Raw genomic sequence first — 14,309 nt, forward strand, 5'->3', positions numbered from 1 at the left:
TTCAAGCTTGTTTCTACTCATTACACATAACTATAATCGTTTTACACGTCTCTTCAAACTATAATTTTTTTTCTTTTTTTTTTTTAAGTTTTTTTTGTTGTTGCTGTTGTTTTGTTTTTTGCTTTTTTTTTAGTAATCTCTACACTCAACGTGGGGTGGAACTCATGACCCCAAGATCAAGAGTCGCATGCTCTCCTGATTGAGCCACCCAGGCACCCCTTGAAACTGTAAAAAGCAGGAGGGAATTTGCTGGGGTTGGTGGAAATGTTTTTTATCTTGATTGGGTGGTGTACACCTTAGTCAAAACTCATTGTACTATACATGTAAAATATTTTCATATTTTACTTTTTGTCAATCGTACTTCAATGAAGTTGAACTTTTTCTTTTTTTAACTAAGCAAACAGGAAAAAGGAGACAAGTCCAGGAAATTTAGAAGCTGTGCAAGAAGAAAAGTGCAATCATAGTACAACATATGGCTCAGCTATGAACTGCACTGACATGGCCATAATAATATAAGCAATAGGGGCAGCCCGGGTGGCTCAGCGGTTTAGTGCCACCTTCAGCCCAGGGTGTGATTCTGGACACCTGGGATCGAGTCCTACCTCGTCGGGCTCCCTACATGGAGCCCATTTCTCCCTCTGCCTCTGTCTCTGTGTCTCTCATGAATGGATAAATAGTCTTTAAAAAATAATTTAAGCAATGAATATTGTTTTAACCAATGGGATAGAATTATATTGAGAGAATGGAGGAAAGAGAAAATGTATGGAGGAGAGGGATGAGAGGGGTTTACAGAAGCAGCGATGAAATGGGAATGGGGGAGTTTCTACATGGGAGCTAAATCCTCATCTTCCATCATAAAAAGATAATATATAAGGAATATATATATACACGTATTTATCTGCCCCTCTCTCTGTCTCTCATGAATAAATAAATAAAATCTTAAAAAAAAAGATAATATATAATGTCAACACTGAAAAATCAAGAAATAACAGTATAAGCATACAGTTTAGATTTATCGAGATAAATGCTAGAAGATACAGCTAAAAAGTTGGAATGAGTTGTCATATAACTTGAGGATGGAAAGAGGTGAGATAGATCAAAGATAGTTTTAAACCCTGTAGTTCTGTCTGACTTGTTTGCACATTTAATAATTTCATAAAACTTAAAATTAGATTTTTAAAATATGCATATCCTTTAATCCAGCAAGTCCACTTTCCAGAAGACATTCTAGGAAAATATTTAACTATATGTACAAAGATTTAACTTTAATACTGTTTGCCTCAGAGATGCCTGGGTGGCTCAGCGGTTTAGCGCCTGCCTTCGGCCCAGGGTATGACCCCGGGGTCCTGGGATTGAGTCCTGCATTGGACTCCCTGCAGGGAGCCTGCTTCTCCCTCTACCTGTGTCCCTGCCTCTCTCTCTCTGTCTGTCTCTCAGGAATAAATAAGTAAAATCTTAAAAAGAAAAAAAAAACTGCATCAGATTGTATAAATAGCAATAAAGAAGAATTAACCTGAAGGCCCAATAAATAGCCACTAACTGAATATATTAGAATATCATAGCCATTAAAGTTAAAGCTTGAACATGAAGAACTAAAATAGTGAGCAAAATACATACAAAATAGTGAGCATATATCAAAGATTTATTTAACTCATTACTGAGAGAATCAGCAAGATGACAACACTGGTTCAAAGGAAAACATGAAAAACTGATATATAGTCACTAGTCAGAATGCTGGGGGCACCTGGGTGAGTCAGTCTGTTAAGCATCTGCCTTGGGCTCAGGTCATGATCCTGGGATCAAGCCCCGCTTCCAGCTCCCTGCTCCACGGGGGGCTTGCTTCTTGCTCTCCCTCTGTTTGCTGCTCCCCGTACTTATGATCTCCTTCTGTCAAATAAATAAATAAAATCTTAAAAAAAAATAGAAAGAAAGAAAACAGAACGCTGGAATAAAATTGCAAAGTTAAATAAGAAAAAAAAAAATGGTTTTGAAGTCTTCCAAAGCCATAAAGCTATAGACTTTGAGGTTTTCTTTTCTATCAGATACAACTCAATGGCTTCTATTTGGGGGAAAAGAAACAAATAACATTTGTAACTTACCCATTTTCCCCCTGGAAATAACAAATTTATTTAATTGTTAAAAATTGTGGTAAAATACACATAACACAAAATTTATCATCTGAACCATTTTTAAGTGTACAGTTCACTAGTGTTAGTTATATTCACATTCACATACCTGTACAACCTCCAGAACTCTCTTCATCTTGTAAAATTCTGTGCCCATTAAACCACAATTCATTTCTCCCTTCCTCCTCACTCCTGGCAAAAACCGTTCTACTTTTTGTCTCTATAAACTACTCTAGGTATTTTACATAAGTAGAATCAGATGACTTTTGTGTTTTTGTGACTGGTTTCTTTCACTTCATCACTTAAAATTCACCCATGTTTTTTAGCATGTGTTGAAATTTCCTTCCTTCCTTTTTTTTTTTTTAATGTTAGCTGAAGGGCACTCCTGGCCAAGGTGAGACTGATTTTGCCCTTCTCATCCACCTTATAGTATTGCAGGGTGGCTAGCTGAACCTTCTTTCTCTTATGCTTATTCTTCTTGGGAGTGGCATAAGGCTTCTGCTTTTCTTAGCACCACCATGAAGTCTCAGCACAAAACGAAGGACACTGTAGTCAGACAAAGAACGTCCACTTTCAGTTCCTTGCAAGTGAAGATGGGTCTCTGCTCATCAAGAGGAATTCCTTCCTTATCCTGGATCGTGGCCTTTACATTTTCTATTGTATTTGAGGGTTCAACCTCAAGATATCTTTGCCATTAAGGTTTTCATGAAAATCTGCATCTTGGCAGCGATTCCACCGCAGATGATGGATGGGAAAGGAGAACGTGGCAACAACCCATGGGGTTTTCCAAATTTCCTTCTTCTTTTAAGGCTGAATAATTCCATTGTAGGTATATATATAGCATTTTATTTAACTATTCATCTGTTGTTGGATTTTAGGGCTATTGTGAATAATGCTGCTCTGAACACGGGCATAAAATTATGCCCATAAAATTATGGTCTTTCAGACCCAGCTTTCGGGACACCTGGGTGGCTCAGTGGTTGAGCATCTGCCTTCCCATCAGGGTGTGATCCCGGAGTGCCAGGATGGAGTCCCACATCGGGCTCCACGCGTGGAGCCTGCTTCTCCTTCTGCCTATGTCTCTGTCTCTCTGTGTCTCTCATGAAATAAATAAAACCTTTTTAAAAAGAAAAGGACCCAGCTTTCAATTATTTTGGATATATTTCCAGAAGTATAATTGCTGAAGCAACTTATCCAACTTTTATTTTATTTTTTTTAAGATTTTATTTATTTGACAGAGAGAGAGAGAGTGAGTGCCCAATCAGGGGGAGCTGCACAGGGAGCGCCCCGCCGAGCAAGAAGCACAACATGGGGCTCCATCCCAGGACCCTGGGATCATGACCTGACCTGAAGGCAGACACTTAACCGACTGAGCCACCCAGGCACCCCTTATCCAACGTTTAAAAAGTTTAACATCTACTTTACAGAGTCAAGATCCTAATCAATAATTAAACAGTATGTCGAACAAAGTTACCTTCCCCTAAAGCATCAGATGACCAACAGGTGGACCAGCTGGACAATATTCTAATATGACCGTAAATAAGCTCAAAGTAATCTCTTTGCTTTATTTCCAGATCTTGGATAATTTTTCTTTGCAGTCTCCCTTGCTAAGAGGGTAGGGACACTGTGCTGCTGACCATTTTATTCCCAGTGGCTAGGCCCAGTAGTACTGTTGAATAAATGAGGTGTCACTAAGACCTACATCACCTGGCTGTTGTGAGGACGTCATGAGATGTTGCTTACAAACTGCCTGTCAAAGTCTGTCACATAGTGGCTGTTTAAGACATAGGAGTAGTTAATAGTATTGTTATGCGGTAGCTGGGAAGGGTGGCTAGTTATGACTCAGAGCAGGGGGCAGCCATGGCTCCTGTCATGGAGGGTAACTGTCCTAGAAGGGTCACCAAGTCAGGGTCTTGGGGCCTGGGTGCCTCCAAGCCATAATGCTGGGGGAACTAATAACTCTTTTCGGGTATCTCCATGGGATACTTGCTTCTTCAGGCACCATAGGAGCAGTGGTGGCTTGGCTGATCAGCTATAAGCCAGCCTTGTTTGGGTTCCTATTCCTTCTGCTGTTGCTTAGCAACTGGCTGGTCAAGCATGAACTCAAGCCCACCCCCTCAGAGCCCCCACAGGTGAGCAAGAGGGGCCTTAGCTTCAGCTAAGGATGATGGGATATGTACAGCTAGACTGGGGGTTTGGGGGACAGGGAAAATGTCAGGATAATGGGGCAAGACCGAAAAATCCACAGCTCTGATCTCAGCCCCCTCTCTGCAACTCCCACTTGGGTGATGGAGGACAAAGATTTCCTTTACAAGGTTTCAATTGCCTGGGCTGTAAAATAGGGACCAACTCTAGACAAAACAAAAACAAACAAACAAACAAAAAAAACCTGAAATGAAACAAAACAAAAAACCTACAATAAAAAACTCTTAAAATACAGAGAACAAGCTGGTGGTTCCCAGAGAGGAGGTAGGTGGGGAAGGGGTGAAATAGATAAAGGGGGTGCCTGGGTGGCCCAGTAGTTGAGTGTCTGCCTTCGACTCAGGTCGTGATCCCAAGGTCCTGGGATCGAGTCCCACATCGGGCTCCCCGCTGAGCACCTGCTTCTCCCTCTGCCTGTGTCCCTCTGCCTCTCTGTGTCTCTCATGAATAAATAAATAAAATCTTTAAAAAAAAAAAAAACAAAAAGAAATAGATAAAGGGGATTAAGAGTACATTTATCTTGATAAGCACTGAAAAATATATACTATCAAAGAATCACTATATTGTATACTTGAGACTAATATAACACTATTAGTTACACTTCAATAAAAAGAAAAGAAAGAGAAAAAACTTGTTTTAAAAAAAATAGGGACCATCCCAGACTCTCCTACTTCATGTTTGATATCAACATGGTTTGGCAACAGTAACAACTACTTTATAAAGTGGAAATTTTTTAAATTAATGAACTAAAGATACCTGTAGAACATAGACACATCTCCAGGACAGCATAATAAAGATAGTAGAAATGTACCCAGATTATGACATCTTTTATGTCAAGTTAAAAGAACATGTGAGGGATCCCTGGGTGGCGCAGTGGTTTGGCGCCTGCCTTTGGCCCAGGGTGCAATCCTGGAAACCTGGGATCAAATCCCACGTCGGGGTCCCGTTGCATGGAGCCTGCTTCTCCCTCTGCCTATGTCTCTTACCCTCTCTCTCTCTCTGTGTGTGACTATCATAAATAAATAAAACATTTAAAAAGTATATATATTTAAAAGAACATGTGAAACAATATCCTGCCTTGTTTTATGGATGCCTACGTATAGCAAAAATATGTTTAAGGTTGGGTCTCTCAACCTCTGAACAATTGATGTTTTGAGTTGGATAATTCTACATTGTGAGGGCCTGTCCTGTGCGCTGTTGGATGTTTAGCAGAATCCTTTGCTTCTACCCACAGGTGCCAATAGCACTTTTCACTCCTCTTTTGTGACAACCAATGTCTCCAGACATTTGCTAAATGTCCTGCGGGGAAGGCAAAATAGCCTGCCATTGAGAACCGCTGGTATCAAGAAATGTATGAAAAAGATAAATCTGGAATTCAGGATTGCAGTTGAGATGAGGTTCAGGGAGGGAGGGAACTCAATGGGAGGGACCCACAGGGGATTTCAGTTACATTTGTCATATTTTATTTCTCAAGCTGGTAGGGAACATGGATATTTGCTGTAACATTCACTTTTTTTTTTTGACATATCTGGAATATTTAAAATGTCTTTTTTTTAATATTTTATTTATTTATTCATGAGAGACAGAGAGAGAGAGAGGCAGAGACACAGGCAGAGGGAGAAGCAGGCTCCATGCAGGGATCCTGGGTCTCCAGGATCACGCCCTGGGCTGAAGGTAGGCACTAAACCACTGAGCCACCCAGGGATCCCCTAAAATGGTTTTAAAGATGAGGAATTTGTAGCTGAGCCCAAAAAGAAAAAAAAAAACATTTATTAACTGTGTAGGGATAGATGAGGATCATAGTGATTAGAGGCATGTCGTGAGACCATGGGAAGCTCGGCAGGTGGTGATTTTATGAGGCCTGATGACAGTCTCAGAGAGGCACACTGGGAGAAACACAAGCTCCGGAGATCGATATATGTGGGTTAAATGCTTTATTTCCCCTGCTAATGCAGATGAGCAGGCCATTTCGTTTATGCCTATGGAGCAAAGACAAGGACAGGTCCTAGGAGTTTGGGGGCTTCCAAGCTGAGAAGAGGACCTTTCCTCACTGGACCCCAAATCTCTCACCCACAAGGTGTGGCAAAGATGCTCTCCTTGCAGGCTGGTTGTGAGGACTGATTAATGGGGTATTTAAATAACACTATTAACCAACATTTCCTTTTTTGTGGTGGGGGGAGTCTAGGAAGAGGCAGAGAAACCAAAGCCTCCTGAAGCCAAACCCAAAAGCTGCGTCTTGAACACAAAAGAAGTCGAGAGACTGCATGCCTGCTTCGCCCTCCAGGACAAAGTCCTTGAACGGCTTATGTTCAGTGAAATGAAGCTGAAGGTCTTAGAAAATCAGATGTTCATTGTATGGAATAGAATGAATCACTGCAAGAGGTCAAACCGGCAGCGGACTTTTCCCGCGAGGAAGCACAGAATAAGGAGACAGGACTCAATTTTCTCCATCAACTCTGACTGTACTTCTAACTCCCCCTAATGAGGTCAGAGAGACTGGGGTGGGCTGGCCTGTTTGGATGTTACCTTTACTCAGTAAAACCCAGTCAGAGACTATTGAATTTTCTCAGTAAATCACACTGGAGAGCAGGATTGGAGCCTGAAAAGCCAATCACCTTTGGAAAAGAAATCAGTACTCACTAGGTCAGCCACACAGCACTCTAAGATACAACCTGAGGGGGCTCCAGAATCCGGCTCCTCCTCTCTTTCAGTTGACCACCTTAACCCTAGTCCAGGGCCCTATACCTGTTCACCTGGAGTCTTACAATGGCCTCCCCAGGGCTGCCCCAGCTCCCAGTCTTCCCATTCCCCTTTGCTCAGAGGCCAGAGCCGAGCTCTGCCAAGTGCGGCTTCGGACAAGTTCACTGCCTGTTCTCAAGCCTACACCTCGCTGTGGTTGACAGAATAAAGGCCTCCTTACCATGGTGTTTAGACCCTCCATGATCTGACCCCCTTTCCAGGCCGATTTTCCCTCTTCCTCTCCCTCGTGTGCTTTATACCTTGTGCCAGAGAGTATCCTAAACATCAGTCACTGGAGTAGCCCCTTTGTGATTTTTGCCAGAGCCACGAGCCACCTGAATGTTTGACTCAATACTGTCTCTTTAAATGGACTTTTTTTCCTTAAATAAACTTGTCTGTGAAGGAAAGTCATAATAAAAATAATGATCTGTACATTAAAAAGCAGTATCATTGGGCTGAAATAGAACATGACTGTCAAAAAGTAAAAGACAATGAAGACAGAACAATGTTACGAAAATTCCAACCAGAGCTTGGTTTCCCACTGAAGGGTCTGAGCCTGGGAATTTGGGGTTAAAAAGCGAGATTAGCAAGTATTAGCATTTGAGAGAGGGACTAGCACCAAAATAAGGAGAACTAGAGGGAAATCACCACCTCGCTGTGGGATCAGGTGTGGCTTAATGCCTTGTCGGTGCCCCACCTAAAACCATCTCTAATCAAACCAGATGGCTGGTCATCCCCCAAAAGCATCCACGTCTTCTCTCACTTGACGTCTTCCCCTGGAATCCCTTTTCCTCCCCTTTCTACTATTACAATTCTTCAGTCTTTCTCAAACTACACCTCCAGAAAGCTTCCCTAAACCAACCGGGAAGAGTCTCCTTCCTTGGTGCGCTCCCAGCATTTTATCTACAGTTCGACACTAGGATGTGTCACAATCCGCTGGGATTTGATTTGTACACCTTTCTATATTCCCTCCCCATCCTCCAACTAGATTATAAACTCTCTGAGGGCAAGCGCTGCCTCTTGTTCATCTGTATATTGCTTCCCACAGTGCCCAACAGTGTGGCTAGCATATAGTCAGTGCTTAATAAATAGCATCTCTGATTGTTGATCACAGTCTTGTGTCCAGACATGTTCTCAGTGTTCTCCTTTTATGATGACTCTTCTATATCTTGATTTCTTTTCTTTTCTTTTTTTTTTTTAAGCAGGATCTCTGGAGCCCAATTGCCTGACTTTAAATCCCACCTCTATCAATTCCCCGCTGTGTGATCTTAGACAATTCTGAGTTGTTTATTCTTGCTGTGAATCAGTCTGCTCAACTGTGAAATGGGGAGAGTAGTACTCCCAACCTCATTGCATGTTGTAAGGATTAGGTGAGCTACTACACCCCCTCAGGTCTTTCTTCCCATGACCTCTCTGCTTAACTCACAACCCTCCCTTGTGGATCAGGTCTCTTGATGCCTCTCCAAGTCCACTCTCCATTCTGGGGTTGCCTCAGGTTGGTTTAGGGCTGGCTGGGTTCCTTCACAGAGGGTCACTCCTCTCAGGAAGGCTCTTTCTACAGGACCTTCTTCCAGGTTCCCTTTGGAGCTGGGGGTGGTAAGCATTCTCCATTTTCCAGTCCTGGGGTATACTACATTATCTTTGTGGGGTCCCTATATGCTGCTGTAAAAATCTTTAAAAAAAAAAGATTTATTTATTTATTTATTTATTTATTTATTTATTTATTTATTTATGAGAGACACAGAGAGTGAAGCAGAGACATAGGCAGAGGGAGAAGCAGGCTTCCTACAGGGAGTCCAATGTGGGACTTTATCCCAGGACCCCGGGATCACACCCTGAGCCAAAGGCAGATGCTCAACCTCTGAGCCACCCAGGTGTCCCTGCTTACACCTTTGTAACAGTCCCTTTCACAAAGCTTCACGGGCTACTGCTAATGGTCTTGCTATATGGCCAGGCCATTGGACCACCCAGAATTGGACTATTAGAATATCCATATGGAAACCTCTGCTGTGGAAACAGATAAAGCAATTCAGCCCCAAACTCCAAATGTATGTGATATATAACAAGCTCACAATAAGGCACTGCATCTTAACAGAGCCTCTGGACAGAAAATCTGATCAGAGCTGTTTGGCTATCATATCCAATTGGTGCCCTAGATCATGCCTGCACCTACCACAATAACAAAACCATCATGGAGGTCTGAGGTGGCCCAGTGAGGATCCACTTGACCTATGACATCGCTGGTACTCACAGAGGATGTCTTGCTTGCTAGAAATGTTGGCCTGTGGCTCAAGGTATAGCACAACAACTTGGGGGATTTGACAAATTCAGAAGAGGCAAATTGGGTGCAATGGATTCTGACCACTGTAGACTTGATTTAGGATATGGGGGTGGCTATTCTCTTCATTAAGCTAGACTCCTAAGGTTCTGATGAGCCCCTTTGCCATGTGCTAAAATTTCTCAAAATGGCACAGTCTGACAACGAAACTCTGTTTACAGTCGCTGCCTCCCAGTTGTGGGCTTTACGTCACTATGGAATTCACTTGCTCTTCCACACTTGCCACCTGCAAGATGGTTGGTACAACAGAGCTTTGCAATGGCTCCTTCAAGGTGCCATTACACCAGCACTTTGTCATCACCCTCTGTGGGCACCTAGGAAAGAGAAGGGTATCCCTGACTTGTCAGGTAGAATGCTGACTCCTGGGCTCCTATGGTGACAATGCTCTGGGAAAGGACAAATCACTTGGCTCACCCGGGCGCATGACACCTCACGGGTGATCTAGCAAGAACACATGCAAGCAATCTCAGGAAACAGACCAGGGTGGAGGGCTAAGTAAACTTGCCTTCTCTTCCAGATTTGGACGGGCAATGCTGAACAGCTTCTAGCAGCTGCCCAGACCAGGGCCCATGGCACGAACCTATCACAGTACTCAACCTACCATCACCCTTATCCCCGCCCACCATACCCAGCTGCAGGAGACTTATCAGTGACTCACCCTCTGACAATGGCAAAGACATTGCTCCTAGCTGGCCACAGCCACCAACAGCTATGTCTTGGGCCTCCACAACCATGTTCCTGTCCCTTGCTCAGATGGTGTTGAAGCCCACTGGCAGAGTATTGAGCAGCACCCTTCATATCCTAGGACTGTTTTGTGCTCTGGTTATAGGTTCCTGCATCTGGTAAGGACTCCATGGCCAGATGGCTCAGGCCTCTACCATGGGCTTTTTACTGATCACTCCAGGCTTCTCTCCTTTTGGGGAGTCTCACCCAGTATTGCCAACAACAGCCGGAAATCCCTTTACCAGCCCAGCTGATTTCTACCCCTGTTGTTTATTACACTCTTCTTGATCTCCATCCCTGGTGGGCAGGCCTATGTTCAATGAGCCCTAGGTCGGGAGATGGACCTTGGAAAAACAATCTCTACTGGAAGACCCTAAGAGCTCACTCCAGGTTCTAGCAATGAGATGACAGCAGGTGGACTCTAGAGCAGACTCCCTTCCCAGATGCAGAAATGATTCCAGAAGGTCTCCACTCCCCTTAGGGTCTTCAGGTGCCTTCAGTATGCAAGCAATTTTGCTGGTGCCTGAGCTCAGACCAGTTTTTCTTTACTTTTGAGGCTGACCTCATGCTGGCTAGACAACAATAGAGTAGTGGGGCGGGGGGATCAAGGGGTCTTCTGGGGCACACTCCAGGATGTTTCCAGCCATGACCTAACCCTCGAACCTCTCTCCATATGATGATGAGAGAGTGCACAATGCACCAGCACCTCATTTTTTTTTTTTTTATTTATGATAGTCACACACAGAGAGAGAGAGAGAGAGAGAGAGAGAGAGAGGCAGAGACATAGGCAGAGGGAGAAGCAGGCCCCATGCACCGGGAGCCTGACGTGGGATTCAATCCCGGGTCTCCAGGATCGAGCCCTGGGCTAAAGGCAGGTGCTAAACCGCTGCGCCACCCAGCACCTCATTAACCGCTGACCTGTCACTTCTAGTTTCCTGAGTGAAACCCGATTTGCACTTGCGCTGCATGACTTTGTGGCATCTGCCTTCATCCAGCGCTCACATCTCCTGGACCTCGGGGCTCAGTGTTCAGATCCCTCCTTCACTTCATTCCACTCCATGGTGATGGTTTTAAATATCATCTCCTATTTTCTAATGCTAATGATTTTCTAAATTATATCTTTGATACAGACCTCTACCTTCCAGATTCGAATGGCCAGTTGCCTACTTCCATACTTTCACTCAGACATCTCAGAATTAACGAGTCCTGAACTCTGCCCCTCTGCTCCAAACCTCTCCCACCTGCAGGCTTCTCCCTTCCAGTGGCTTAGGCCAAAAACTTTAGAGCTGGTCCTGAGTCTTCTCTTTCTCTCTCGTGTTTAGCTCTAACTTATGAGCAAGTCCTGCTGGCTCCACCTTCAAAGCATGGCCAGAGTCTGGGACTCCAGCTGCCTCCACTATTGCTCCAGACCACCACCATCTCTGACCTGGGATAAGCCCCTGATCTCCCCACCCCCCAACTCTGGCCCTCTAAGCAGCCCTCAACACAAAAGCCCGAGTGGTCTTTTAAAAACGTGAGTCATGTCATGCTGCTCCTCTGCTCCAAGCCCTGCAAAGGGCTCCCATGTCACTCAGAATGAGAACCAAAGTCCTTCTTTCAGCCTATGAGGTTCTCCATGACCCCTCTTTACCTTGCTGACCTGGCCTACTGGCCTGCCCCTCACTTAGTCTGCTCCAGCCACCAGTCTCCTTGCTTTTCCCTTGGCACACTGGGCACACTCTCGACCTCTAAGAGGCCTTTGCAGTAGATGTCCCCCCTACTAGGGACTCTTCCACTGCTGGCCACATACCTAACTCCCTTATTCCTCTAGGTGATTTGCTAAATGTTTCTATCTCAGTGAGGCCATCCTGACCTCCCAATTTAACACTATAACCTCCACCCCAGCTCTACTTATTCTCCATAGTCTGTGACACTTCCTCACATGCCACTTCACTTACTTATTGTGCTGCCTCCGCTAGGACATATGCTCTACAGGGTCAGGGATCTGTCTTGTTCATGGAGATAAATTCAAGCGGCTAGAGCAGTGTCCAACACTTAGTAGGTACTCAACAAATATGTGCTGGGGTGCCTGGCTGGTTCATTGGGAAGAGCCTGTGATTCTTGATCTTGGGTCATGAGTTTGAGCCCCACGGGGGATTAAATATATAAGCTTAAAAAAATATACATTGTGTTGACAATGAGTATTTGTTGCTATGTCTGCCTTGCCCTATGTCCTCCCCCAGACCCGAGTATAAGACCTGATGAATAGTAGATCCTCAATAAGTGTCTGTTGGGTGATTCAATGGATAAGTTAGCCAACAGATGAATCAATTAATCAATCCAAGCATGACTGGGGGAAAAATGCTAAATATCTTCACAGATCCTTTGGGAGAGAGACTTTTCTTTTTCAAGTTTAATTTGTCCTTGAGATCTTTTTGGCCACGTTCTTCATTCTAAACAATTCTGATGCTGAGGGTAGGGACAGTCATTTTCTCTCTCTGGGGATGTTCTGGAGTGGATTTGGGGACAAGAGAGTGACCTCAAAATTATCTAGGGAGCAAGCCACATGGAGAGGTCGACTTCAGGAGAGAGTTTTAGAACATGGGGAAAAAGAGGAGGCCAGCAGGAGTTTCTGAAACCCACAGTCCACTGGAACTCAGGAGCCTCCTACCCCTCTGTGGAACAAGACCTGCTCCTAGTTCTACAAACCTGAGCATGGTCCACAGAGAACAGATATCAGAAAACACCTCCAGGAAATGTTGGGACAACTGGAATGAGTTCTGAAACTGGAGGGAGAAAGATGGAAAGAAGAGAAGGGAAGTGAGAAGAGGAGGCAAAAGGGATAGGAAGGGGTGGCGGGGAGATGGGGAAAGTAGGGGTAAGTGGGCAAAAAGGGGGATGAAGAAAGGGGAAGAGACCAGCGGGGGCATGAATGGGAACGTTGGGAGGAGACAGAATGGGACCCATGGTCGTCATGGTGGCTCATGTGTGTTGAGCACTTAGCTGTGTGCCAGCTGCAGAACTGTGTGCTTAGCTAATGGCACCCTCACTCCCATCCCAAGGCGGTAGGCTCTGTTTTATTATTCTTGTTACTAGATGAGCATATTGAGGTCCAAGAGGAGCCAAGAAGCCCAACCAAAGTCACAGAAGTAGTAAGTAGTGGAGCTGAGATCTGAACCCCAGTGGACTGACTCAAGGGTCCAATTTTGATCTTTCCAAGGGCAGTGGGCAGCCATCGAAGGTTTTTAAGCAAAGGACTAATATGATCTCTCATGTATAAAGTGGATGAATAACTCCTCCCTCATGGGGCTGTTGTGGGGATTATCTTTGTTCATGCATGGAAAGCCCTTGGACAAATGCCTGGAGGAAGGGAAGTGCTCAATGAATAAAATTATCCTTCAGAGGAGGCTCAGGCGGGCCTAAGAGTTTACACATGGGCCTCTACTGTCGCCATGTGGCCACATTGTTGTATGACATGCTGCAGATTCCTACCCACTAACTTCAGAAGGGGCAAGACTGGACTGGGTTGGTGACAAGTGGCAGCTTTGGGGAGGGAGGAGCTCAGAAAGTAGTCTGTGTCCTGGGAATGAGGGTCTTTGTCAGCTGAGGTGCAGAACTCTGGAGTGGTCTGTTTTGCATATTCGGCCTTGGGTTGGAGACCAACTAGAGTGAGACGTGGTTCTCGCCCTAGAGGACCTCTTGGTCCGATGGGGAGTCAACATAGTTGGCTGTATTTGGGACAAGGTGAAGCCTCTTGGGTCCAAATCCCAGTCTTGCCACTTCATGGGCAGAACAGAACGTGCCTCGTGGGACTATTTTGAAGACCAAAGGAGGTAACATGGAAAGCACTGAGTACTATCGGCACTCCAGCTGTGACCCGGTGGCACGCTGCCCAGCAAAGACTGACCAAGCGGCCAGGTCCAGAAGACACAGGTTCCAGCCCCACTATAGCAGCTGTTACTAAGCTTGCTATGGGACCCTGGGAAGTCACCTCCTCTCTCAGAGCCTGTTTCACCAGCCATACGGTGTGGAGTTTAGGCAAAATCACTCAGCTCTCTTCTTGCTCTAACTTAGTAAGCATTCTTTTCTAGACCAGTCCAGATTTCTAACCACCAGAGATGCAAACTAAGATCCAGAAGACCTGCCTCCACCCATTCACATACTTGACCTTAATCATCAGCAAAGTGGAGAGAATCGCTCAA

General features: G+C 44.8%; 1 protein-coding gene and 1 long non-coding RNA gene across 2 annotated transcripts; one reads left to right on the plus strand and one right to left on the minus strand.

The window, feature by feature from the left end:
• Positions 1-1,624: 1,624 nt before the first annotated feature.
• On the minus strand, positions 1,625-4,224 carry LOC140634229 (uncharacterized). Its single transcript, XR_012031745.1, has 2 exons — positions 2,236-4,224; positions 1,625-1,887 (listed from the first exon to the last, which is right to left on the minus strand). It is a non-coding gene; the product is annotated as an uncharacterized lncRNA (long non-coding RNA).
• TEX46 (testis expressed 46) lies at positions 3,971-6,884 on the plus strand. Its single transcript, XM_072827892.1, has 2 exons — positions 3,971-4,258; positions 6,514-6,884. Exons 1-2 carry the CDS (start codon positions 4,067-4,069, stop codon positions 6,808-6,810), a joined length of 489 nt encoding a protein of 162 aa, XP_072683993.1. The 5' UTR covers positions 3,971-4,066; the 3' UTR covers positions 6,811-6,884.
• Positions 6,885-14,309: the final 7,425 nt, after the last annotated feature.

The sequence above is a fragment of the Canis lupus genome, chromosome 5 (genome assembly GCF_048164855.1).
Source record: "Canis lupus baileyi chromosome 5, mCanLup2.hap1, whole genome shotgun sequence".
Lineage (NCBI taxonomy): Eukaryota > Metazoa > Chordata > Mammalia > Carnivora > Canidae > Canis > Canis lupus.

What these genes read in the sequence shown, in the direction of transcription:
- TEX46 (XM_072827892.1), top strand. Translation starts at nt 4,067, where the DNA reads ATGCTGGGGGAACTAATAACTCTTTTCGGGTATCTCCATGGGATACTT. An exon ending in CCCCCTCAGAGCCCCCACAG is followed by an intron (nt 4,259 to 6,513) that starts GTGAGCAAGAGG and finishes GGGGGAGTCTAG; the next exon opens with GAAGAGGCAGAGAAACCAAA.